At 39.5% G+C, this 27,042-nt stretch overlaps 1 protein-coding gene across 1 annotated transcript in view; it reads right to left on the bottom strand.

Annotated features, from left to right (window-relative positions):
- The window catches only part of MAPKAP1 (MAPK associated protein 1), an 85,905-nt gene that overhangs the window by 30,495 nt on the left and 28,368 nt on the right, over window positions 1-27,042 (bottom strand). The window contains 3 exon segments of the mRNA XM_030461348.1: window positions 7,024-7,133; window positions 14,614-14,790; window positions 19,840-20,012. Coding sequence (XP_030317208.1) covers window positions 7,024-7,133; window positions 14,614-14,790; window positions 19,840-20,012 — 460 coding nt within the window.

The raw sequence follows: 27,042 nt of genomic DNA, 5'->3' as shown, positions 1-27,042 counted from the left end.
TGAAAGCCAAAGAAACTCAGAACTACCATTAAGCAGAAAAGCATGCATGTAAACACAAGGAAATACAAATTAATTGGCTTGTCATTGCCACAGATGATGGGGCTTCCATCTCTTTAAGAGTCAGAGCAAACATATGCATCGCCCACTCTAACATATTTACTTTTAAATTTAAACTCCTCAGTTAGCACCATTCAGGAACAGTATCAACCCTCAATGACAGTTTATTCCAATTGTCATTCATCTCTTAAAAGTGCTTTAATCACAGGGCTGTGGTTTTACAGAGTTTCTTTTATTCTTTTATCTTTTATCTAATTCTTGGTTTATACATATATAACTACATATATGTGTGCAATAAAAATACACACGTGCCCCCCTTTCCAGTCATTTCTGTTTGTCCCATTCCCCTACCTGCAAGGTGGGGATGAGGAAGGAAAACCCAAGCAAGTCCTACAGCTTCTGCAGCAGCTGCCCTGGGGACAGGAGCTGCCAGGACCGCCAGCTCTGCTCAGCATCCATGGGAGGCAGGGACAGGACAAATCAAATATGGCACCACAGCATCAAACCCAAGTATTTACAAATAAAACTGCTGAGATACTTGAGGAATAGGAAAACCGTGGGGCAGGTTTAAAGGAAAACCTTCAGTGTGTAGCAGCCACGCGATTTCCCTAGGGCCTTGCAGGGCAGCGAGCGGTTTCTCACACACACTGTGCCTTTGCAGAGCCTTTTTTGTTCATGTCCCACGTAAGTTTTGAATAAAATGTGTTTATAAACAGTTTCAGAAGCATGTTTAAGACAAACATTTGACATTAAAAGCACTGCTCAGATGGGCATGTTAGAAAGTGGATGTTCAAACACAACTCCCATCTCCTCCCTTGCTGCCTCCTGAAGGGCAGAAGAACCTCAAGCAGCACTCGACCTGGAGTGCCTGTGCTCCACATTCTGAAGGGCAACTTAACCAGTTTGTGTGAACTGTTCTGAAACACAGGAATAATAAATCATTATAAAACATGTTTCTGTAATAGATTGTGCTCTGAGTTAGCTGGCGATGGGACAGATTATTTTAATAGGTCTTTGCAGCTGTAATTCCTTTGATTCTGCTGCAGTGACTGACATACAATAAGCAAACTTTTATTTTTATGTCCTATCCCTGTTTCTTTAATTTTTCTCTTTCTTTGTTATTCAGCTTCCTGTGGCAGTGAGATAATACACTTATCCAGACTAGTAAGATTATTTTTTACTATTTTCGGTCACTTTACACATTTTAAAGAATGCAAAAAGCACCAGTTGACAGCTGCTGGGGACTTGAATGTTATTGTAAAGCAGCTGTTTTCATTTATAGGAAAAGTATTAGTCTTTCTCCAAACTGAACAGAATACTAAGTTAATAACTCTCCCTCTAACCTACGGAAAATACAGGTCATGTCTGAGAAATGTTGGCAGAAGGTATTGTTTATAACAATTTAACTTGTATAGCATTTTGTTCTTAAAAGGACTGAGCATTTCTGGTTCAGGGATGTTTGCAGTTTGAAGCAGCTATTAAATAATAATCAGGAGCATGTTCACCCTGCAAAGAATTTCTACTTAGACAAGATTAATCAGACAAGGCTTCTATGTTCACAAGAAATTTCAAATGAACAGAGGTTGACACGGACCAGAAGCAAGCAGGATTATTCAAATATTTTAGCATTTTATGTTGTTTAGTTTTGTCTCCCATTTCCTTCTAAGAACATTTGGTTTTTATATACTGACATCAATGCTTAATTTGTTTGAAAACAAAGCCTCTTTACATATTGTCTCTGCATTCTTATTTACTTTACATTAGTATTTATGGTCCACTCAGTCAAGATCTGTAAAAAAAGCAACTGGCATCCCATAGAGTGTATTTGTTGAACAGCAAAAGGAATGAGACGGCTCACAGGCAAGGAAGAGAACTTCCAAGTACTTACAGATCCTTCACGTGCTTAATTCGAGTTATATTGATAATGGTATTTTACAGTTATACAACATGATCTGCATGACCTACAAAACTTCCTCTGCAAAGCATGAAGGTGAGATTTTAAAAGCATGCCTAAAATCCACCTCTTTATGAAGTTCATATTAAGACTCTTACTGATTTCTAGGGAGCAGAATTATACCAAGTACTAAACCACCCAAATCTCACCTTCTAAAAAGGCTTTTCAAGACTTCACTATAATATCTGCCCAAAATCCAGACAGCACCACATCTGACATTTTCACTGATAAATTCAGGAAGAATGAGTAGTTCTTAAGCTCATGGTTTCAAGTGCATGATTCCCCTTCTGCAGAGCTGCCACTCTGCAGATCCATTTTATATTTAAACCATCAGCTGCTGGAGTGCTCACAGTATTCAAAACATTCTCAGAGAGACAGCATGTTCATACAAAGCAATCCTTGAACTACATGGATACTGGGCCCTTATCCCAGCATCTCAGCATTGCCCAGGCCAATGTGATGTACACAGCACTGATGGGAGCTGGAGCCAGGATACCATCCCAGCCTTAGTCTCTTTCTCTCCCACTCTGGCTATTTTGAGACAAATCTAGTGTGAGTGATGTCTCCGAGACATGCTCGAGGTGGTCCATTGCTGGATTAGATCCGTCTCCTCTGGCAGCTCATTCCACAACCAAAAGTGTTTTATTTCCAGCTCTCATGTAAAATATGCATGTGAAGTACATGCTGCTGAGTATGCAATAGGTTAAAGAAATTGATGATAAAGTATTCTACTTAGTTATTTTTCATTACCATACGAAAACATCAATTACATTTTATATTTAATGAGTGTACACAAGGGAATTCATTACAATAACAGAGAGGTTATATGGCTGGTTTTGCTGCTTCTCTCCTAAGCAAAAAGAACCATTAGTTTTTAAAGACAATGAAAGCAGCCCTAAGAAAGGGAAGGCACACCAGCATATCTGCAGAGACTGCTCCTATCCTGATTTATCCAGCCTGACTCCAACTAATTAAACATCTGCCTCAACAATTTCCTCTGCAGATTTATCTTCCCCAGTATGCATCACTGACTGGTTGTTCCAAGCTTCTCCCTAACTTACAGCCGTGTACTTTTTCCAGTTGGTTATTTGAGCACGTGGCAAGAGATGATACAGTATTGGCATTAACCCCCTGCTGCTGCCTGTAGAGGGACAGGTCACTGGGTCCCACAGCACCACATCACTACAGCCATATCCTCTACCAAGTGCCTGCAGGGCTGCCCTTCTCTCAGCTCTTAACACATACAGGCTATTTCACCACCTGCATTTCCTGTTGATTGAGTCAAAAAGTATTATTTCCAAATGCTAAGAGTTGATATGTCTAAGGCAAAAACCTTGTGACAAGAAAGAAAACCACAACAAATCTGCAATAGTTTGGAGAGTTTGCAATAATTTTATCTAACACAGTATCTAAACAGATCTAGGCACAACCAGAATACTGCTGCCATTTTCTTCATGCTGCTTTCTATGCAACAAAGGTTGTAGCCCACCTTCACCTCCTACTGACCTGTATCTTGCTGCAACAAATAATCTTTGGCTTGAAACAACAGTCAAAAGTATTCAGCTTCTGTCTTTTCGAAAAAAAGGGATTTTGAAATAAACACATTTTTTTCAGACATAGCTTGCATTACAGCTTCATGAATGCCAGTGCACGTGCTGAAACAACCTGCAGAAACCTGGGCTCTGGGTGACTGTTCATTGGGAAAAACTTTGTGCCTCGAGCGGCCGAGGCAGGTGAGGTCTGGCAGTCACAAGGATGGTAATGGCACTTTTAAAAAAAAGTCAAAAACAGAGAAGCTCAGAAGGTCACTGACACTCATAGGTGGCCAAGGCAAATGGATTTTTCAGGAACTTGCAATTCAATTTCTCATTGAAAAACCTACTTGTAAGCTGCTGCCCGAATAAAACAGGTAGAGAAAAGCAGAGCAGCATTTTAGCCCAGGTCACACCAGAACACAACTGTACAGATACCTGTACTCTTCCTGACTGTGCAACAGAAATTCTGCAATTCCTTCATCACCCAGAACAGCCAACCAAGCTCTGTGTTTTCCTACAGACATCAGACCAATTTGAAAAACATTGTGATGCAGTGGTGAAAATAGGTGAGAAAACAATTTCTTATATGAGTACTTGAAAACAGCATAAGCTGCAAACATAGTGAATTCGTTTGTCCTGTGAAGAGCAGTTTGGAGGCACATGGAGAGCATGCAGAAAAGTTCATGGGCATTTCAATTTTATTACAAAAGCTTTAAATAAGTATGTTAAAACATTTTTCATTAGTACTTTCTAAAAATCAGAAAAATCAACTTAAAAGGAAGCACTGCAGAATGGGAAGTGCTTTTCCTAAATTACGTCTTATCTTTTATTCAGAACTTTGACATCCTAATCTTGCTTAGTAATGACCTGAACGACATCAGCACAGGTCTGTGCTGTGCTGAGAGTCTAAGCTCAAATTCCTTTTGTCTGTGCACAAAACCTTTTTCTACTCCCACTCTGGTCTATCTGTGCCCACTGTGGTGGCATCCCAAGTGCCAGCTGTCCTCTAGCCCCACAGCACTGTCACCCTCAGGGCAGCAGAAGGGGCTGGGAAAGGCTGGTTTGGGATCCAGGGGACAGAGAAGGGATTGGGGGTCCCCTTTGTGCAGGCAGCTGCCATTTCTGCTGGCTTGAAGATGACAGGCAAGACCCTCCAGACCCCCCTACACCCCACAGTCAGCTGACTAATGGATCAGAGTTTTGCATAACAGGGAATAAGGGAAGATAATTTCAGTTAAAAAGTTTAATTCATGGTTTACCAATTTCAGATGCCAATACCTAATCTGGGAAGTCCTTTCACCCATGTATTACATGACGATTTTAATAACACATTACAAGTGCTCAGCAATATTTAAAAAATAAACTAAAAATTAAATATTAAATTAAATATTAAATATTTCATCTATGAAAATCATTAATACAGGAATTCAAGCAGAAACCTTTCACTAGAGTGATCACTCTTCTGGCAGTGACTCCAATCCATGGAGTTTACAACTGCAGGCTCTAATCCTGCAGGTATCCCTACACAAGCTTAAACTGAAATCAGCAACACTGACTTCAAGAAATTCATCTGCATGTTCTAAAGTAAATACACCTGTAAGTAACCAAGAGATTCTTATCATGACTTCTGCTGTGGTCATATCTCTAGCAGGGATGATGGACATATCTCAGAGAGATGAGATGTCACATCGATAGCTTATAGAAAGCAAATTTAAATTATTTCTTACATAATTAACCTCCACCCAAACTATGGGTACATTCTTATATACCTTGTCAGTACAAAGGTGTCCGAGCAGGAGTGCCAAGACAGTAGAAATGAGTGTACCAGCTAAAGGAATAAATGACAGTTCTGTTCTGTTTCCGAACTACTGAGCAAAATAAAAGCAAAATCAAATTTCAAATGGACAGAGTAAAACATCAGTTACATGGAGGAGAAAAGTAGTTTAAAGACTGAGCAAAGTGCATCCTTTAGCCAGTTCCCTTCAGGGAAGAGAAATCTGACCCCAGGAAATAAATAAAAGTCACCCAAAAAAGTGAACAAAAGAGGTGTTTGAAAAAAACAGAACACCATTCATCGCAGCTAACGACTTGTTCATTATGAGTGATGATGGATAAAGACTTCTCACGCTGAGATGAAATCAAGATTTATATGCATTGTTTCCTCTCCCAACTTGTGGGAAGATCATCATCATTTAATTCTATCTCTGCGGCCAGTGATGGGCATCCAGAGAGCTGGTTATCAAACGGCGCAGTCAGCTGGCAAAAGCCAGGACGTGCAGTTGGCACATCTGGACCGACCGCCACAGCCCAGGGTGAACAATAAAAAAAAAAAAAAAAAAAAAAAAAAAAAAAAAAAAAAAATGACCCTGGCAGCGCCCAAATTTGCTGCAGACGCTGCCGGGTCTCATCTACAACCACCCCTACCAGCAGCTCATTCTCCCCCTCTGGGTTTTTTTTTTTTTTTCCCCTTTTTTTTTTTTTTTTTTTTTTTTACGAGAATCAGATTTTCATTGCTTCATTCAATTGCTCTCCTCTGCCATTTTTTACAGCTCTTATCGTTCCCTTGGAATATGGCCTTGAGACAGCTCATCCGTGTCCTTCACTGTGTTATCTCTTCTAACTTTTATTAAAACTTCAGCTCTCATCCAAAGATAGCTAATTAAATCCATGACAGATTATACACTCGTTTAAAAACTGCACTGAACTACTTTTTCTAAAGAGAACAGGGTTTATTTTCTTTTCCTGTACTTAAAACTAAGGGTATATAAGGAGGTTTCATTCATTTACAAAGACAAGACCCTTATCTTTACCTAGTACATAGATAGGTTTATATTAAAGTTCCTTTGTTGTGTGACAAGACTCAGAGCAATTTCTCACAGTAATTATTTCTGGTTTCTGGTAAGATCTCTCAGCTTATATTTTTGTAATACACACACAACCAACATATATGTGAACACACATTTACACCCTGGAAAAGCATTGCTCTAAAATGTCAATGTAACTACTGTCAATTTTCTTTTTTTAGATGTTGATATGCCTTAACTATAATAGCACTATTTTGACAACATGGCAGAAAGTAAACGATGAATCCTTTAGGTTATTTAAAATCATACTAAGCATCATTTTCTTACATAAATTAAAAGTATACAAATTCTGCCAAGGATTGGTTTCCTGTACTTCCACCTATCATCTCAAATTACCACTAGCTGGACTTGAATGCAAATGGCTTTGTTATCATAAATAAGTATTTGCAGTAATGGATATACTGCTCTGCAGCAAACATTATGCAGCTCCTCCACTGTCTGCTTTTTGCCAGTGTCTAGAACGCAAACCTCTGCACAGAGCTGCTTTTGAGTGGTGCAAAAAACCACAATACTCACTGAAAAGCAGAGCATCTTTCACAACAGTTAAACAGAGATATAAAATATGCTAACGGAAAAACATCCTACCCTGCAGAAAATACAATAAATAACCCACCTGAGCCTCTCTGTGATCCCTTCCTTCTCTTTAAGGCCTTTTGTAAGATATCCTTCATGGTGACCTTCATACTGTCCACCTGAATAAGTGAGAATCCATGAGCAGCATTTCTGCAAGACAGATGCACATGCAGTTTTACAAAATCATCATCATCAGGCAGCTCACTGTAATTTTTGTTAGCTTCAAGCAAAGGACTCGTTAGGCACAACAGTTAACAAAGCTGTGCTATCAAAGTAAGTTTTGAAACTGAGCAAACTCCCTTAGAAAGGCAGGGACAAAAATTGACAAAACAGACTGAGATTCAAGGTGTGTGCAGATTTTCCTGATTTATCTTTATTTTTGACCAATTTGTGTTCATCATTAAAAAAGAAAAATGAGCAAATGTACCTGTGGAGCTCCTCAAGCACTCATTATTGAGTATCTGCAAGGTGTTTTGCAGTGCATACAAGAGAAACAGTTTGCAGTGTCATTTCCATACACGTCCCTGGCAGGTGTAACAAATCATTACCAAGAACAACCCTCAGGAACAACAGCAGCTTTGCAGCACTGCTCACTGAGAGCATTACTTCAAAACTCCGTATCCTGCTTTTTTCGGACAGATCTTTGTGAACTCCACGGGCCAAAAGCTCACAGAAAGGTTTAGGACAGGGGGCCCTGCAGGAGGGGGACTGCGCCCAGGGGACACGAGGTACCGCTGGCACACGCTGCCCGTGGCCGGCAGCAGGTGACAGTGACAGTGCCAGAGCATCCCCGGGCCGGAGCTGTCCCCGGCTGTGTCAGTAGATGTCACTGCAGGCAGGGACAGGCGCTGGCAGCGGGCTGGAAACCTGGAGCAGGGGAGGAGCTGGGGATGGGGCACCTGGGAACCCCGACAGGGAGCAGAGCTCTGCGAACCCCGCGGATGGGGCGTTTTCCAAAACAACCGATAGTAACAAACAGTCCAAGCAACGCAAGGACCCCACGGAAACCAGGCCCGAGTCCCACATCACTCTAGGATGCAAACGCTGGGAGCAGAGGTTTGGGATCAGATCACTTCAGATGGGCACCCCCAGCCCACACCTAATGAAGAGATGGCATCTTCAAGCACTCACCATTCACTAAGGCTTTCTCCTGGCCACTGGCTGCAGTGCAGACACAGTGGCTGGTGAAGTCCCAGTGTGGGCATAGGCTGGCCACCAGCTTGTCCCCTGTGCCCTGGCACAGCACAGCCCTTCCTTACCCCAGGTAACCTTTGCAACTCAACAATGTCTGCAGACAGCTGAATTGGGCTGGAAGAGACAGTCAAGAAACCCACAAGGGGTGGTCATTTATGCGTTACAAAAAATAAAACACTTGCCAGGCTGTGAGTGACTAGAAGGGGGGTCTGTTTTCAGAGCAGCCCCTGGCCCCTTGGCTTCTCATCCCAGCAATGTCCCACCAGTCCACTGCTGTGGAACAGTGGTTTTTTCTCATCAGCTGGGAGTTGTCTCATCTGAACTTCATTCTCCGTTCTTTTTGTTCCTGGCAAAATGAAACTGCCTAAAAGCCCCAAATTTATGTTCTCTAGACCATTTATTATTTATAACTCTATCTTACTCATCTTCAAACCAAATATTCTCAACTTTTTCATGCATCCTACTTTTCCCCTCTTTATTCCTGCCATGTGTTGGATACAGCCTGAGCAGAACTGAGCCTGTTGCTCCATGTGCAGGACAAGTCCCATGCCTGTGGGGGTGCCACACCATTCTCAGTACAGCCCAAGTATTCTGGGGTTTTTGACTGCTGCCATGTGGCAGAGACCTTCCTACTTTCCTAGTGAGCAAATCTTCCCTTAAGATGTTACAGAGCCCTGCAATGTGCAAAGCACTGAATGACATCTGCCTTTGGGCCAGCAGCTTCCTGGTGGCTCACCCCGCTGGCCCAAAGTCATTACAGCTCTAGCCCAAACTGATCTGCTGAGCTAAAGTGAAAAACCTCTTGCAAAATTATATTATAATTGTAAAAGAAAACTACTTCTGCACTTTTATTTCAATGACATGATGTTTGTCAGTGAAGTGCTACAAGGAAAGCCCGGTGCACTGTACCCAGCCAACAGAACACCAGCTCAAAAAGCATCTGATGCCTTCAGGTAACTCATTAATGCTCTGCAATACAGAAGGTTTTCAAAGAACTGAAACCAAAATACAGGAAAACAAACTAAAATACTGCAGAAAAAAACCCCAAAAGTAGAAGTGAAGAGTGTCTTCCAAAACATTCTGTAGCCAAAATGACTGGAGTGACAATTTGATTTTTTTTACTGCAGTATTGACTGTTTTTCAGAAGAGTTTTCCCACAAAGAAAGCAGGGCCTGCAGCTCCTGTCTTGAATCCAATCACAGCTGCCCCAGCTCAGGGCTGCTCCCACCAACACCTATCAGGAACCTCACAAAAATGGAAGATTGTCCTTCAGTTTCTGACACTTCAGCTGCTACAGACCACATGCTGCTGTTGAACCCGCTTGTGTTTCAGGCCATCCCAACTTGGTCGATTCTTTCTATTGAGCAGCTGGCCTGAGAACTGTCAGACTAATTTTCCTGACACTCTATTACTAACCCATGCCTGCGCCATGGCCATTCTTTGCCTCAGAAGCTGGATCTCATCCCAGAACAATCTTTGAAAGTTTATTTTACTGATCAAAGCAAAATAAGAAAAACCTCTGTGTTTTACTATATTTAGTGTGCTATCCAGTAAGCGAGCCTCTGGCAAGAGCAGTGAAATGTAAAGTGCACCCTGCATTTGTAAACTCTCGGATATTTGCTCTGGAGCAGAGCCAGCGGGTCTGTGCTGGGCAGCTCAGCCATCCTGCTGCCCTCCCTCTGCCCTGGCTTACCACTGTCCTCTAAAAACTCCCTGCAGAACCTCAGTAAGGACATTTTAGCACTCAGTAAACCCACAAATCTGAGCTGAGAGGGGATTTAATCCCAAAGAGGTTCTGCCATCACCCTGGAGCCAGGCCAGTGTGCCAGAGGAGGGGAAGCCCCACAGTGTCACCAATGTGCTGGAGTGGTGTCCACCAGGAGCCACCCCTGCCTGGACAATCACTCACCAAGCACAACCAACCCTCCCTTATGGGAAAGCAGCACCAGGAGGCTCTTCAGGAAGAAATACACACCCAACCTGACCATGTCAGCTTCCCAGTTTTGCTCCGCATTGACACTGCATGTGAACTGCCCTCACTCAACCCAATTCCATCACAGCCTTAATCACAACTGTAAATTACATGTTTTAGATTACTCTGCTAATGTGCAATACTCTTAAGTCCAACTCTCTAGCAAACGGGACAGACAGGCAGATGCTATTCCATCAATTAAAACTTCTGCTTACAAATTGGAAGCTGAAGAAATTCCTTAGCTTGTATTTTCTGTCATTTTGCAAAAACATACCTGGGTGACAAGGTTTAAATCAAGCAGAGGAAATCCCTGGCACTTATCATCCACAGGCATTACTGATAAATTGTGCAGTGGAGGAATAAAGGATTACCTTCTGTATTTTTTCATTACACTTTTCTTTTGTTACAGAATACATAAATCCATTGTGGCACAATGTAATATGTATCATCGTGCTACACCTGTGGACGTTTCATAACGGCTGCCATGTCTGTGCAGTCAGGAATGATAAGTGAACCACCCGTGAATGTTAATGATAGTGATCATTCTGCAGTAACTTGGCTTTCCATCTTCTTTTACAGCCTCAGCGCTGGAGCCAGGGTGGCAAGGTTCAGAGGAGGAAAAAGAAAACAACAGAAGAGGCAAGAGCTCCATGGGCTGACGCCGGGTGTTGCCTGGGGGGGAAGGTGCTGAGAGGCAGCAGGGAAACAGGCAGAGACCTCTCCATGGGCTCTGTTTGTGTAACAAAATAAAAACCCTACTCTTAAAGGACAAAAGGCTTCTGTTCTGAATGAGAAGCAAACTTTTCCAAAAGCTACCTTTCCAATATGGAGCAATTAATTTATTTTTTTAAAAACACAGAAATGGAATTTATAGCACTTAAAGCTTGCTGCAAAAAATGGTTGGCACAGTTGAAAATGTCTGTGAATGACTAATAACTATTTCCACTTGATCAGCACAAAGTCAAAGTTAAGACTAAAAATCCCAGCTGATGCAATGTACTTAACTTAAGCTGGGTAATTTTTAAGATAAAGTGCACAGCGATATGAACCAGAATAACTATGCCAACTGCAATTTTTTTTTTCTGAGCCAAAATGAACTTGCTTTTGTGCATCTCAGGTTAGCCTCAGATAACTGTGTGCTCTTGGGTTTAACTGGCTGTATTCTGACACTACTACCAGCTGTCATTAGACATGCCACAATTCAGCTTCCTGTCCTGATGACTTCCTTGGTGTCCTACTTCCCCCTGTTTGCTGTGCTGGGAGCCCATCTTCTTAACTCCAGCACCTACATTAACTTCCTGAAATTTGCATTTCATGAATATTCCAAAGTATACTTTGCAGATTCCCTGCACCCATGTAAAAACTGTAACAGGCCTTTCAGGAAGTGCTTCTGCAATCTAAGTAAAAATAACATTTCAAAGCTTGAATTGAATTTTTAAATGTTTGATAAAAGCCTGATGTGTTTCAAATGTTTCAAACGTTGCTATACCTCCGAAGTACAGCAAAGGTGCTGCTTTGAAAAATACATAAACAGTAGTCAAAGTGATTTAAACATAATATCAACACAGAAAATAAGTGCTACAGTGCAGAAGAGCTGTATGCCAAAATTCTTTTCTGTGCCAACTGGCAGCTGAGCTACAACTCCTAGAAACACCATTAGACTGAGTGTGTCAAGTTGTGATACTAAAATTTCTAGGGCAAAAAGCCTCAGTGATAGAACAGATGTATTTTAAGCTACCTTTGTCCAGAGTCTTTCAGGTATTACTTCATCATTTCAAGAAGTCTGCATTTAAATGAATGCAGGGCTGTGTGTGACTCCTCTGACAAATCATCCTTGACATCAAAGAGGGCTGTTTGCGAGTGCTGTGTTTGACATTGGACAAAGTACTGCTTTCCACAACCAACATCTTCCAAAATCGTAACTCGCTAGACTAATGGGCATTAAGAAGCCAGAATGACTGCCCTCTGTCTTCTCCTTGTGTAACTTTGCCAGAGTCCTTGGAACTTGCCAAATTCGGTCATGCCTGCTTAGGTTGCTCGACTGATTGTGCCAGAAAAGAAAATAAGACACAGATGTATTTGAGCTCTTTGAGATGCCAGTAAGAGAGACAGCTAATGGCTTCATCTCGACCCTCCCCTACCAGCTGGGCACAGGTGGGGGGATAATGAGGTCCCTCTCCCTAATCAAACTCAATTATTTACTACTCTATATAGCCACCGAGACATTCACATTCAGCTCAGAATATAAAATACACTGTGGGCTACTTCTAACCACTGCCACTGGGTATTTATAACTAACTCAAGTGGCTAAGAGTTTGCCTTGGCAGGAGTTTAAGTGTATGAAGTTCTGCAAACTGTTTTTGCTCAAACATGTCCTGCTGAAACAGGGTCCCCAGCAAGGTTCCATAACTGTCAGCTTGCTAACTGCACAACATCTGAAAATATATCCAACATGCAGGATGGGTGAGATCTGAAATAAAATACCATGCTTCATCAGGAAGCTTCTCAGGAGCATCAACTTTTTTAAACAGGGATTCAATATTAACAGACATTACAAGTCACAAGCCTGACACAGCAGCAGCTGAAATACTTCAGCAGCACAAAGAGGAAAAAAGAGATGCAAAATAAGAAGCCACAATTACATGCACTAGTAGGATGACAGGGAAGGAAGAAGATGCAGCATTTACCACAAATCCCTACAAAAATAAGATAGCACACATTTAAAATTCATAGTAGTAACAGTCTTTTGATCAAGTGATGATAAAGTAATTCTCTGTTCTAGGGGATGCATGGTCCTCCCAAGAATGGAATGGAATAGAATTTTTGGTATACCTGCTGGAATTTTCTGGTCAGACTGATAATATGCAGGATTATCTTGAAGATAAAACAATTACGGAATCCTAAAATATTAAAAATAAAAATCACAGCAATAGCATTAACTCTTGAAAAATGCATGTAGGTGAAAGGGATATTCCTGCTTTCAGATAAACAGAGCATTCCTCAGTCAGACAGAAGGAACTAAATATTCTGCAGTCCCACAGCTGGACAAGTCAGTCAGTTCCCAGTCTCAATGGCTGCAACCTTCACAGACCAAAACTGGACCTTGCAACAGGACTGGTGAGACTGCTCCAGCTCCTCCCTGCATCTGCTGCCACAGGACTGCAGCCAGTTCAGCACAGCTGAGCATGTTTACCTTGAATAACTTATTTGTAAATAATGTTGACTGGTTATTTTGATTTCCAGTAACATAATACAGTGGGAATGATGTGAATGGGCCTTTGGGAAATACAAATGGGATTTCTGAAAATTTACTTCTGTAGGACACTTTAGAATGCCTCTACGAAACAAACTTCACAACAAAGAATATAAAAATGTAATTAAATAGCTCAGAAAAATTTTTAAATGTCTGATTTTTCAAATTGGAACCTGCTATATGGTTATGAAATGAAAATAGACCTTTATAAATTAAAAAAAATGTCCAAGAGACAGAAAAACCCTACTAGCTTGTTCAGTTCAAGAGATCCAAACATGAAATATTTTACCCAAGTAAGAAGTGGCTTATGCTACCAGCATTTTGTTATAGTAATTAAGGCCTTCCAGTGGTTTAAAAGATTTTTCACTCATAGGTAAAGAAAAAGAAACGTGATGAAGCACAGTACATATCATTTAAAAACTGATACAGATGCAGCAAATTCTTCTGGAGCTACAAATCAGACAACTTCAAGTGTGAGTGATGGATGGGGTCTTCCTCTTCAAAATTATTCTGGACTCCAAAGTAGCGTGTCCAGTCCTGTTCCAACTGACATGCTCATTTACTGCTCATTTCTCTGCTCATTTCCAACATTGTCATCCATGTACTTTGCAACTATTTGTATTTAAAAATACCTGCTTTTCAGTCCACTAGCTAGTCTTAAAATGCAATCTTACTACTTCATCTAAAGGCTTTTAAAGAGGCTCTCATGTGGAATACCCAAACACCACGAGTGTACGTTATACTGCTAAAATTGAATAAATTTTCTCCAAATAACTAAGAAGTCACTGGCAAGATCAGTTCTTAATACCTATTGAAAGGCCTCTGGATATCCAACATGAATGACTTTATCATTTTAACTCTCTAAAGCTATTATATCCATTATTTCATTTATTATTCAGAATATGTTTGCCATTACTAAGCAGCATGGCTGGCGCAAAATGAAGACTCTGAGCTCAGACTGTGTGTAAATTCTAAATATTCACTAGTGGGAGTGCAACAGTTCAGTGTTTTCCACTAACAACACAGAAGGGCTCACCTTCCCATGCCTGCAGCATTTATTTTTCCACCTGCCCCGTGACAGACCCTGACCAGGGTATCATCTACAGAGACCCCTCAACACCCTTGTGCCCCACAGTGCTGCTACGTGTGGATGAAGAAAGGCAGAGCAGAAAAGACGTGGAGGTGGTGGGGACATCAGGGTCCATACTCACATGCGGACAAAGAGTGACTGCTTGGCTGCCAGGCCGGGTGATGAGTACTTCTCCACCAGTGCCAGAGTGCTGAAGCCAAACTTGTGAATGGGCTCGTTGGAATCCAAGGGTGGAAAATCTGTGTCAACTTCACCATCATCCTCAGCAATGTGCAGACAGTAGGCATTGACGTTGTCGCTGAAACAAAGACAAAGCAAGTTGATTCAGGAGGGAAGCCAGACAAGCGATTCAGTCCGGCCGATCAATACCAGCTGCTAAATGCTGCAGAAAACAAATCAGCAGCCTTGCCTATTAGAGGAGTAACAGGCTGAGAAGCCACTGGTGGCATGTATATAAATATATCCCAGCGTATCTTGCTACTATAGCTGTGTGGTAATAGAAAAAAACCCTAAACCTCAGAGTAAAGCAGCGAGTCTTACTTCATCGTTAACTGCAAGTAAAATGACAGTGATTAAAATATACCAAAGCCTATAAAAGTTTCATGACTTCATAAAGCTGGAAGTAATATTTCTCCATTTGCAAAAATTTATTTATTTATGAGACTACTACATTTTAGAATTACAGACAAACAACCAGGGTCTATTTTTCATAGATCAAGCAGCTGTGGAAAAGTTTACTGAATGCAGGCTTGAAAAACTTAGAAGGATTTCAGACAGGTAAAGAGTGTAATAAACTACAGGAAAAGTAAAATCTGTTCAACATAGTAGAACTGGTAGGAAAGCCCCCTTTTCTAAATACCTAAAATGTCCAATCACTAAACCCAGTTAAAAATTAATATAGACTAACAAACAGAACTAAATAACACAGAACCCAGTGTAAAAAAATAAGAAAACTCTGAGCCTCTTTTGTTCCACATAAGGAAATAACTATATACCAAATAGATTATTAAAAGTATCTTCTTAATATTAAAATCTATTTTGAGTGCTAGCAGTTAAATTATTGAGTTGAAAATAAGTATTCTTTAGTATTGAAAATGTGCCTAGCATGCAGGCATTTTCCATGGCCACGACGTATAGCTGGAGTGTTCGTGTGGCAGCATGTTTCTAAACTCTGCAGTTTAAAATTGGAGTTTTAATTGCATGATTGATGCTTAAATTAATTAATTGCAAAGTGTATGCTAATTGTTTAATTGGTTGCTTGATCTATATAGATCATTTTTTGAATTAAATGAGTTGATTTACAAAGTTTATTGATTGGATGTGACAATGAATTATTTCGCTGACTACCTGATTTGCAATTTTCTCAATTAATTCACAAACCTTTGGTTGCAACTGTGCTTTATTGAGAGTGCTTAGTCCAGGTGATCTATATGCACCTTGTCACCACTAAGACATTTATTATATAAAACAGATAATAATGATGTATTACTATTAATGTAAGCTGTAAATTTGCTAACAAAAAGGCAATCCAGCAATGTTTGTCACTATAAATTTTGAAAATTCTGCAATACTATTAAATAAACTTTCACAAGTCTCTGGACTGTTACAAAGAACTGGAATATTGCTGTAAAATTAAATTTTAACTTTTCCAGTAGTGCTTGAGTAACTTGTGGGGAAACTGGGCAGCAGGGCTCTGCCAATGCAGGAGCCTGGAGGGGCAGGAGGTAGAGGGGCTGCACTCTGCCAGGCCAGGTGGGAATGACCTTAAGAAAAACACCGTGAGTGGCTTAGATTTAGCTGATCCTGCTTATGTAAGGAGAAATGCCTGGCAAGATTTTCCTGTCCTCCTTTTATTCTTTTGAGATTTCTCAGAGCACAGACCCCAAGCTCTGCATGCTCACTCTGTCCAGTTTAACGTCACTTCAAAGTCACCCCAAGCCATGAGATGTCCCATCTGTACAGCCCCCTGACACCCATCTCCCCACAGCCATGCTCTCTGCCTTCCACTGCTGGCTTTCTAACCTGCTCACTTGACAGAATTCTTCTCTGTGCAACCTGGAGTGCACTGAAAGCTCTGTATAAATAAAGTTAACATTTTCATTTGGTTCTTGATGCATTTGCATAATTCTCATTAAAGCTGGAGGAACAGAGACACGCAGGCAGCAGAACAGATTCAGTGTGGTCTCAAAGCAATCCAAGTGCCAAAAAAAGGTGGTGGTGGTGACAACAACTTCTCTCCCACCAATTTTACGGAAAATACACCATGTCGGTTAAATCCCGTAAATTAGGGGGTTTACACATGTCTTCAAACATGGAGAAGGCTCCTGAACATTAATACAGATTAAGTCACAATCTGTTGAAAAAACAAATCCAACGGGTAGAATTTTTCTGCATTTTGAAACTCTACCAGGATGGGATCAAAGCCCTGAACTTCAGGCTTCAAACTACAAGGTGCAAAGTTTTGAGATTCCCAGTTTGCTATGGACAGAATGCAAAAGTTAAGTACAACTGACACATGTAACTGCATTCTTAACTTCTAAAAGGGTAAGTTTATCTGAATTTTACATCTCACTATTAACTTATTCCTAGAAAGGGATTTTGTTTACTCTTTGCAGGCTGAATCATTACAGAACATCTGTCAGGGCTTGGCAGGAGAACAGTGCAGTGGGTTATGACGAAAGTTCACAAGTAAGAGGCCAGAAGCAGGGCTGCTAGGACTCATATCAAGACACTCAATAGAAACAAATAGAATTATAATGAAAAAAGGCAGCCTAACTAAATGCAAAACATTCTCCAAGATGTTAACTATTACTCATTCACTTCAGACTCAAATCTACCTTTCAGAAAGAAGAATCAGGCAGTAATATATTATTTTCTTAAAGGCAGAGGGGTTCTCTTAATCATGAAGTCTACAGCCTCCTCATTATTCTCAAATTGTGTTACCAGTAGGCATATTTGTCATTCTGCATGCACTGTATATCAGATGTCAAGTATTCTCTCTATGTATTTCAGTGCAGTGTTACAATGATCCTGACTTTTTTCCTTTTATGCTCTAAACTGAATCAGGACCAAATAGCAAGCGTAGAATGTGCAACCTGCACAAGCTCTTCCCTTATTTGGAAATTATGAGACTTACTCTAAAGTTAAATCTACCCTTGTTACAGGACAGGCAGCCAGCAATGTTAAAGAAAGATGGAGACATGAGAAATAATTAAAAAATGCACAAGAAAACAAACTTCTTGTGATCTTGAGGCTCTGCCCCTTCCTCCGAGCATTTGTACCCAGATTCTGAATGGCTGCTGTTAGACTGTTCTGATGAACGTATGCCTCCATTATTTATTTTATCATTTCTGTCCTGAGATTTGATTACATTAGTCAGCCTCCTTAATCACTCTTTGACACATCATAACATCTTATCCTTCATGGCAGACAGTGAAATTCATTTCCTCCCACTCCTGAGTTTTGCTGTGGGCAATGATGCTCCATGGAACGCTCCTACTCAGGGGCATCATTCCATTTAAAGTGTGCTGTGCTCCTGAAAAATATATATGTCCAAAGACTGACATTAGTGGTGTCTTACTCGTTAAAAAATAAGCTAATCATCCACTAAGAAGACCTTTTTGAACTTAGGATATAACAACATAAATTAATAACAGCAAATTAAATGGCACCATCTGCAAATAACTTTATATTTCTTCTCTAGTGTAAAAAATGACAAATCAAACTGAAGTGTTTAACCTCTGAAATGTCTCATATGTTTGCTGAGAGGAACTAAAGGAAATCTTATATCCAAGACAACAATACCCATGAAGCTGTTTCCAAGAGGGGCTGCTTTTCTGCATTCCCCTGTATCTACAAAACAGAAATCACCCAATCCTCCAGAAGTTCAAGCGACCTCTCAGCATCTCCCTTTCCCCATTAAAACAGGAGAGAAGATAACTAAGTCCTCAAGCACTTCTGAAAAATGCTGAAAGAGCAAACTGTAAGATAAAAAAAAATAAAATTCCAGGAACAAGAAAAAAGTGAAAAATGACTCCTATGGAACGAAAAGTGTTAACCTTCTTTGTACCAGAACAGTTACCAAATAGTATCTGTTACTAATAACTCCATAACAAATTATTCTGGGTTCCTTTTATGTTTTATGACCCAGTAGAAAACTGAAGTATTACACAAAACTACACAAAACCAAAGTTGCTCAGACAAGTGTCTCTGAAGTACTTGTTTTATATCTTATGTCACCTCCCATGATAAAATAACTGCTCTTGCTAAACACCAATAGTTCTCCTGCATAGCAAACCCCATCCATTTAGACACAGGAATCTTAGGGGCAGAACTCCTTCATGATGAAGACATAAGCAATGATTACCAAAAATACTGAAAAATCAATTGATTAACTGAGGCTAGAATTTCTGAGGACAACACAGATGCTGCTCTTTTAAGCAAAATGCCAATGTGACTCAGGTCAGCATTCTGTAAAACTTAGTAAAAAACCCTGCATGACTGAGGCTTCTGAATTAAAGAATACAATTTTGCTCACAATTTCAAAGACAACTGGCACTGATTTTGTTTTCAGGGTCCTTATTTGTATATCTTTATTTTAGTTCTATCTCCAGGATGATAACCTAGAAAAGTACCTTTATACCCCACACCTGTCAGTTCTTAGAAAAACAAATATTTTAACATGTGAGTCATGAATTAAAGTTATTACATCAGCAAAATGACAGCAGAAATCAAGTACAGGATAATATTAACATTTTATGAAAGAATTCTGGTTTTTAGGCACACTCACTATGGCTAAAATCTTTTCTGTAGTTTCAGGAGAACACTAACAGTATTGCCAAGAAACAGTGTTATCCAGTACAATTATTCCTCTCCCTATGGATCTGAAGGAGGAACCAGCACCATGCAGAGAAACCAGAGTCAGAATCTGGGCACCTTCCCCTGGATCAAACAAGAGAGGGAGTTAGAGGATACTGTTTTACATCCTTGAGATTGTGGACGTTAAGGACACTGCCAAAAAATAGATGGGGCATAAAACAAAAAATGGCTATGAGATACCAAAAGAGAGAAGATTTCTATCATTTTTTTCATAGAGCAGTTTGAAATTATGATTCATTTACAGAGTCATGTTTCATATGCTTTTCAGTGTACAGTACCTGGTAGTTTAATTGAAAGAGAAATGGATATAGATGCATGTGTACTGCACAAAAGGAAATCCTGATAAATGTGTAGGTGGTTTCTCTAAGATTTATCTATAAAAGCATTGACATGGAAATCCATTTCACTATGTAAAAAGGCTGCAGAAGAGAAAATTAGAGATCAAGAGGTAGTAAAGAAAGAACATTACTTCAGTTTTGGTTCCCGTCCCTCACTTGTATATTGCCAGCATATTAGTCCAATCAGGTCATGCACCTTGGCATTTGCTATCGTCACAACTGTCATGGGCTGCAGTTTGTCTTGGCTTGTGTGCAGTGGGAGGTAGACATCAATTTTTTTGGTTGCCGTTGTACCAACATGACCCTGTCGAGAAAATATATTTCATTAGAATGTATAAAAGAAAAAGTATGACAGAGCTGATACAAAACCTGGTATGGATGGAATTCTTTTCAGTAGAAAGATTAAAATACACTGCTATGACTTAAAATTGGAAGAAGCTTCAACATTTAAATTCCAGTTCTTCTACTGCTGTTTAACACATCTGTAAAAATGAGATGAAATATTTGGAAACAATTTCCATAAGAAGTCTGAACTTCATTGCAAGATCCCATGTTCTTGTAGGACCAAAAGAAAGTAAAAAAGGGTGGGATGGGGGGGACAAGGGGACTTACAAGCCTACCTACAAGCAGCTAACCAAACCAGGTAACAGGACTAAAGCCCAGAACTGGGGCAAAAAGGAATGTCTATCATATAAGGAATTTAAGATGATGTTTAAAAAGAAACCTTAGGCTTGGCCTTGGTTTACCAAGAGAAGAATAAAATCACACATGCAATGGAGACATTAAACTATTTCGAACTATCTGAAGAAAACCAAGAAGGATTAACTAATATTGTTTCTTAAATTGGAACCTGCTGTATTTAAAAAAAAAATAAAAATATTTATTTGGCATTGTGGGGATTAAAAAATTAAAAAACAAAATACATTGCAACATAAAGATCTAGGAAGCTTGTATTATCAGAAAAAAAACCAACCCATTTAATCTACCATGGAGAAGACTGCATCTTGAAACCTGTAATCTTTTCAATAGACAAAAGAGTGTATGCCTTGAACCCCTCTTCAAAAGCACCCCTGGTGTAACTTTACATCTCTGTCTATCTGTATACATACTTGACCCTTGAGAGAAGAAAGTGTTATTTGAATTAATCACTTGGAATTCTAAGTAACGGAATAAAAGAATTCAATATCATAAATCTATGATGAGAGTATAAAAGAGGGAGTTAAATGCCATGTGCTATTTTCAATATATTGTTAAAAACCATTTGATGCTTCAGTGTGATTATAAATTAGAGAAATAATAGGAATTTAAAGATTAAAGTTATTCATACTAGCATAGCTAAAAGTGTTATTAAAATCCAACCAAATCCAATGAATTTGTTTTTAAGAAAGCATTTTTATAGTCCAGATACCTCCCTTCCCATGTTTTTACAGGAGGAAGAAAAGCTTGCTACTCATTTAAAAGGCAATATTATATTTGTAACAGTCCATGGGACATTCCATCACCTTGCTGGGATGAGCCTGACCAAGCCTTTGGATGAGCTGTGTGTGTGTGATTCTTCAAGATACCCGCTAGAGCCACAACCTCATCTCTCCAAGGACAGCATTAACATAACTGAACAACAGCTGCTAAAAAAAGTATTTTTGCTTTAATTTTTCTTTTTTCTTTTTAGCAGTCTCAAAGTCTCTCTGTTTTTTGCCCAGGTGCAAACACCAGCCAGGGGAACACGGGACAGCAGACATCAGGGTCAGGACTGGGGATTCCACCCAGCACCACAGACCTGTTGTTCCAGCTACATTTGCATTTGAATGAGTAAATAGCAGTTATCGAGGAAATTAACGTGACTCCTTGCATGCTAAGTTACTCACATATTTAAATCCAAGGATGGCAGGATTGTAAGTAATGCTAAGTCCTGATAATGGAAAATCCAAGAAAAACTGACAACCAGCTGTGAGAGTTGATGCCAAGGTTACAAGTGATATACACAGCATAAAAACAGAGGACAAACACACCAAGAGCTGTAACTAATAACCAAAAAGACCAGATTATTCCATTAGCCACTACAAGTACAGACTGCTTTATAAGCACATAATCCAATACACACGTGTTTATAAAACAAATGCATCCTAGGGACCTTGATCTTGCAGCTATCACACATTAGATGTGTGGGCAAAGCTTATGAGGCAAGGATTTGTAGGTGGTAGGACTGACTAGGGATTCAATTATTAGTCTTGGTGGCCAAGACTCACAGCCTGAGCTATGCTGGATTTAACTAGCAATAACTTGTGGGTTTTATTTGGTCACTTCTTCAGGACAAAGCATTCAGAACCAGGTTACAGACACTACTGGAAGCATAGCTACTTTTTTCTCCCAACCAAAAATTGTATTCCAACTGTAAATGCTGAGGAGACTGAGGAAATAAAGTACAATTACCTATATTCAAAAAGGCAGCATCAAACTTTATTAATAGTTCCTGTATAAAATTCAATGGAAAATCTATTCAGGGCCAGGGGCCTTACCATTTGGAGTTTCCTTAATAGCCTCCAATAAATCTGGGAAGCATAAAGGGGCTGTTAAATTAACATTTTCCTGATCTGTCACCTGTGGCATAGTTAATTTGTCAAAAAATTCTTTTAGCTTGTCACTGGACACTGTATGTTCTGACAAATGAAGTCTGGAATAAAATTGACAAAATATCTCGTTAATTTTCTAGGAAATCACAAATCTGATTCCATTAAGCTTTTATTGTTAGAAATGTTATATTCTACCAGTCCTTTAAGGAAGGGACAAGTAACTGGCTAACACAGAAAACATACAATAAATCACAGAAAATTTTCCTAGTATTTTGATTAATGGATTCTCTTAAGGCTATCTAGTGCTCTCCAGAAGTCTGATCTTAGGAAAAATTCTGTTTGGTATTTCTATAGCATTTTCATCTCACTTGAAGCAAAGAGGATGTTTCATCATCTACAGTTCATCAGAGGAGACATGACTCTGTGCCATATACACAGGCTTGAAGAGGCAAAAAACTATTTCCCAAATTATTGCAAGCGTGGCATGCACATAAACAAAGGACTTAAGTTCCTTTATTTCTGTTTAAATACTCTCAGTTCTTACAACACAAGAAGTCTTTCTAAGATTTAAAATCAACTTTTCAAAGTCCATCAGCAAATCTATATCTCCATCCAACACCAGATGATGTGTATCTTGCACAGGTTATTGTGGGGCTGCCTACATTCTTCCAGCTGAAAGAGGGAATTTGGTACCGTCTGTCCACCCCCAGGACACCTCACTCCTAACCACAGTGCTGCAGTACCTGCCTAATGGGAACTAATGAAACAGTCATTGAGAAAAATGTGTACACTGTATCCTTCTCACTTCTGATTTGCTTCACTGCACACCACAGCAGAAAATTAAAACAAAGTCCATAAACATTTCTCAGCAAAAAGTGATAAATTTTCAACAATAATAATTTACTGCATCTTCCTGTACAATAGTTCTGTGACTAAACGTTATATCACTTTAAGATGAGATGTTCTAATGATATAATGCAAAGATTTTACTGAATCATTATTTAGTGGGAGTCATAAAAACCTCTTAAAATTAATCTTTCATGCACATCTAGCTTACCCAAAGTTAACATTTAATTAGATAGCCTTGGCACGAATGAGCTTACTACTTTATTTGTTCAATCAGTATATGTCTCTTCAGTAATTATAATTAATTCAAGTCATTGACTCACCTCCCAGCAAACAATGCTAAACATTACACAAAATGGAAATAAATGCTTATCCTTTTCAAAATGTGAAATTTCTTCTCACTTTTAAACTCAGTGAACTGGGTTGTTTGGTTTTTTTGGGGGGTGACAGGGTATTTAATATACTATGCAATCCAGCAATTGCTTCCTGAACATAACTTACTCACACACGCATTTAAACAACATATAGAAAATATATGAAGGGGAAAAATTTGAAATATATTAACCTAGCATTTACAACACAAACAAAAGGTCTAGCAGATCAGAGCACAAAGGTTTATGGCAACACAAAGAACTATATTTTTCTAAGATGACCATGAAAAAGCATCATTTTATACTAAATAAAACAATTCTTTCTTTGTCCAGAGTGGGAATAAAACAGTCATATTCACTGCTAAGCAAAACAGCTTTTGAGGGACTGAATAGAAGAAGAAGGGTAAAAAAAAAAGATAATTAAAGAAAAACTTTGGATAATCAAATATCTTTAAAGCTTTCATTACACATATGGCAAAACCTTCATTCTATGGCACAATGAGATGACTCTACCAGCATTTGGTTCTGAGCAAGCAGATGGGCAGCAGAGCAGGAGGATGGGCACCCTCACCAGGCTCACTGCCCAGTCCACACCACCCAGCACTGAACCCTGTTGCTGCAATCCATAGATTGTGGTGCACTGAGTAGAACACCAGACAACATACTATGAAGGTTAAGTATTTATAACATAGCCTGTTTGGTTTATTTGCACTGTATTATAACAGAGATGGAGAAAATGCCCGTTCAGTTGTGTATTATATTAATATTCAGAGGCACACACTGGTGTTCATCTGAAACTCCAGGGTAGCCCTATCCTTTTTATCTCCCAACACACCCTGCTATGGCCAAGTAAGAATGACATTTGCATCATCAGGTGGTTAAACAGTACTGGTATTTCTCACTACTACAGCCACACGATTATTTTGTCATTTTCAGGTCTCTTAGGGAAAATACCACTAGTGAGGTCAAGTGGCTCAGCACTGGCAGCAGGTGACAGGTCACATTTGGCACACCTGCCAGTCCTCACTGCTCCTTTCTGAGGAGATTTCTCCTTTGCACCATCCTAGCTCGTGCTGCAGAGTTGGCAGATCACAATGTAAAATTCCATTAACATTTTTAAATACTTGATTTATCTTATTCACACTGTCACTATTCATAAAAATTTAACCCAGTAATTTCCTGTTACACAAAGCATAACTAAGTATGAATATTTAACTACAAGGTAAATATTTTACAAAGTAAATATATTACTACAAGGTAAAAACACACTATTATTTTTTATTCTAAATTGTTGACTTTACTTAGCATGTCTGCTTTGTATAGCACCACACAGTTTTTCAGTTAAAGGTCCAGATGTTTCAAAGGCAGCAGCAGTTATGAGAAATGCTTTATCTGCATTGCAATGATCACTACAACATCAGCTCCAGGCTGCATTAACATACTCATGTTTTATTCTAGCCCCCTCCTAATGGACCAGTTAATTATACAACACACAGCTGAGAAACAGCCTCCAGAGCTGGACAGTTTTCCTTCCATGCTTCCACCTGAACGAATTTTTATATATGCACCTCAAAACCATGATTTACATCTATAACCACATAACCAAGTATCCCAAATTACTGCCTGTTCCTTCCTGGCATTCACTCCCACAATTAATAAAATTATGCAAGTCCTGAGCAAAGAATACAACATATAATTCTTGAAACAGCATATTTCAATCATAATAACACACATTCATTTATACAACTCACTTTAAATTACAAAATGTTTTACTTGAAGTGCTATGAATGTCATTTCTTGTTGTTAATTTTTCTTGAGAAATTTCAGTTGGATTGAAGGGAGAAACCCTGAGCCCTTTGCCTCAGCAGCCCAGGTGTCAGGTACACTTGATACTGTTGTAGAGATATCACTTTTAGGACAAATGGCCCCAGCTTCTCTTTGACCCTCCAGCAGCACCTGGTCCAGCTGGGAGCATCCTGCTGCAGTGGGTCAGCAGAGACACTGCTGCACACCAGACAAACACTGGCCTGGAGCTGCCTCTCCAGGGATGTCACACTGCCTGTGGTGGCACTGAGCTAAGCCTGGGTATTAGACCCTCATCTATTCTGTTCCAGTAGTTCTGCTGAAGAATGAAAACACATGTTCAGATTTATCAAAGTACAATTGCCACAGCTGCAACAAAAATCCATTCATTGCACAGAACTGTCCTTAGTTTCCATGTTGTGAAGAGAAGGAATGACCTACTTTAGAAGAATTATTTACATCTTTCTTAGTAATAAACATTACAATTTAATACTGGGGAATAGAGTTATTCTTTCTAATAATAAAATGAAACAAAAACTTGTAATTAAAACTATTCCATAAACATCATTTGTATGTTAAGAAATATGTCACAATATATTTTAATGAACAGATGCTATACAAAAGACAAATGTTTTCAGAAATACTCAATCCTTAAAGAGCTCAGCATCTAATCCTATGCTTCTGTTGCATAAAGCAGACAGCACAAGTTCCTCGAGGACATTAGCCAACCTTAGGTGGAACATTTTTAATACATCACCGTGTCACTTTTTAATGTGCCACAATCTATTAACCACATGGCAAACTAACAGGGATTTTTAAAATATGGGTTTTATAGCTTTGTGCTGGTGATTAATTAAATCAATAGCCAGCATTTCACAAATCATCTCTCTAATTACTCTAAACCAGACACTCTGCATTCCCTGGCATCACTGCCATCTGAAGCTCACAGAAGGGCAGGAGCACGAGCAGGACGAGCCCGAGCGCTGCGGAGCCTCTGTCACGGCAGCCCGGGCTGGCACCGACCTGCAGCACAGCACCAGCCTCACAGGTGCTGCACTCAGCTGGAATTTGACTCCAGCTGCTTGGAAAAGATGTTCTGTGTAATTATTCTCTCTCATCCTGAAGGAAACCATGGAGATAACAAAGAAAACAGAGCTGTTTCTGGAATTTGACCTGAAGCTGCAAAGTTGTATGTTGCAGAAAATGAACAAATACTAAAGGCAGCTGCTAGGAAAAAAAAAAAAAAAAGGGAGCTAAATGATACATTTTCTGCCAAAACATTTCAAAGTTGCAGCGACAACGAATTACATGCAGTCCATTCAAAGAAGTCAAGCAAGGCTTATCATTAAAATGACTCAATTATTCTTAAAAAGAAAGAAAATCATCTGTAAAACCTGCCTGAAGTCTCATAATTTCTGCTGTGCCTACCTAGATAGATCATTTCCCCCAGAGCTGAAATTAAACTCTTAATAGTTAATATGTTCAACTTTTACTACAGGTTTTTCTCCAAATTATTAACTGGAATTTCCTATCCAGGAAAGTTTTTACATGGAAATACGTTCTACAGTGTTCAGTGACACTATCACAACAGCTTTCTCCCCCTCAGTTTAAAAGCCATCAGAGATTCAGAACACGGTGTGGCAGTCGGGCACCCATGAAGATGGGGTTTCACTTCCTCCATCAGGTGATTTCTTTCTCAGCATCCCTCATTAAACTTGCCCCTTAAGCCCACATTTACTTACAC

Source organism: Calypte anna, chromosome 17 (genome assembly GCF_003957555.1).
Source record: "Calypte anna isolate BGI_N300 chromosome 17, bCalAnn1_v1.p, whole genome shotgun sequence".
Classification (NCBI taxonomy): Eukaryota; Metazoa; Chordata; class Aves; order Apodiformes; family Trochilidae; genus Calypte; species Calypte anna.
The sequence above is the reverse complement of the archived record's forward strand: the minus strand, read 5'-3'. Positions and strand labels throughout refer to the sequence as shown.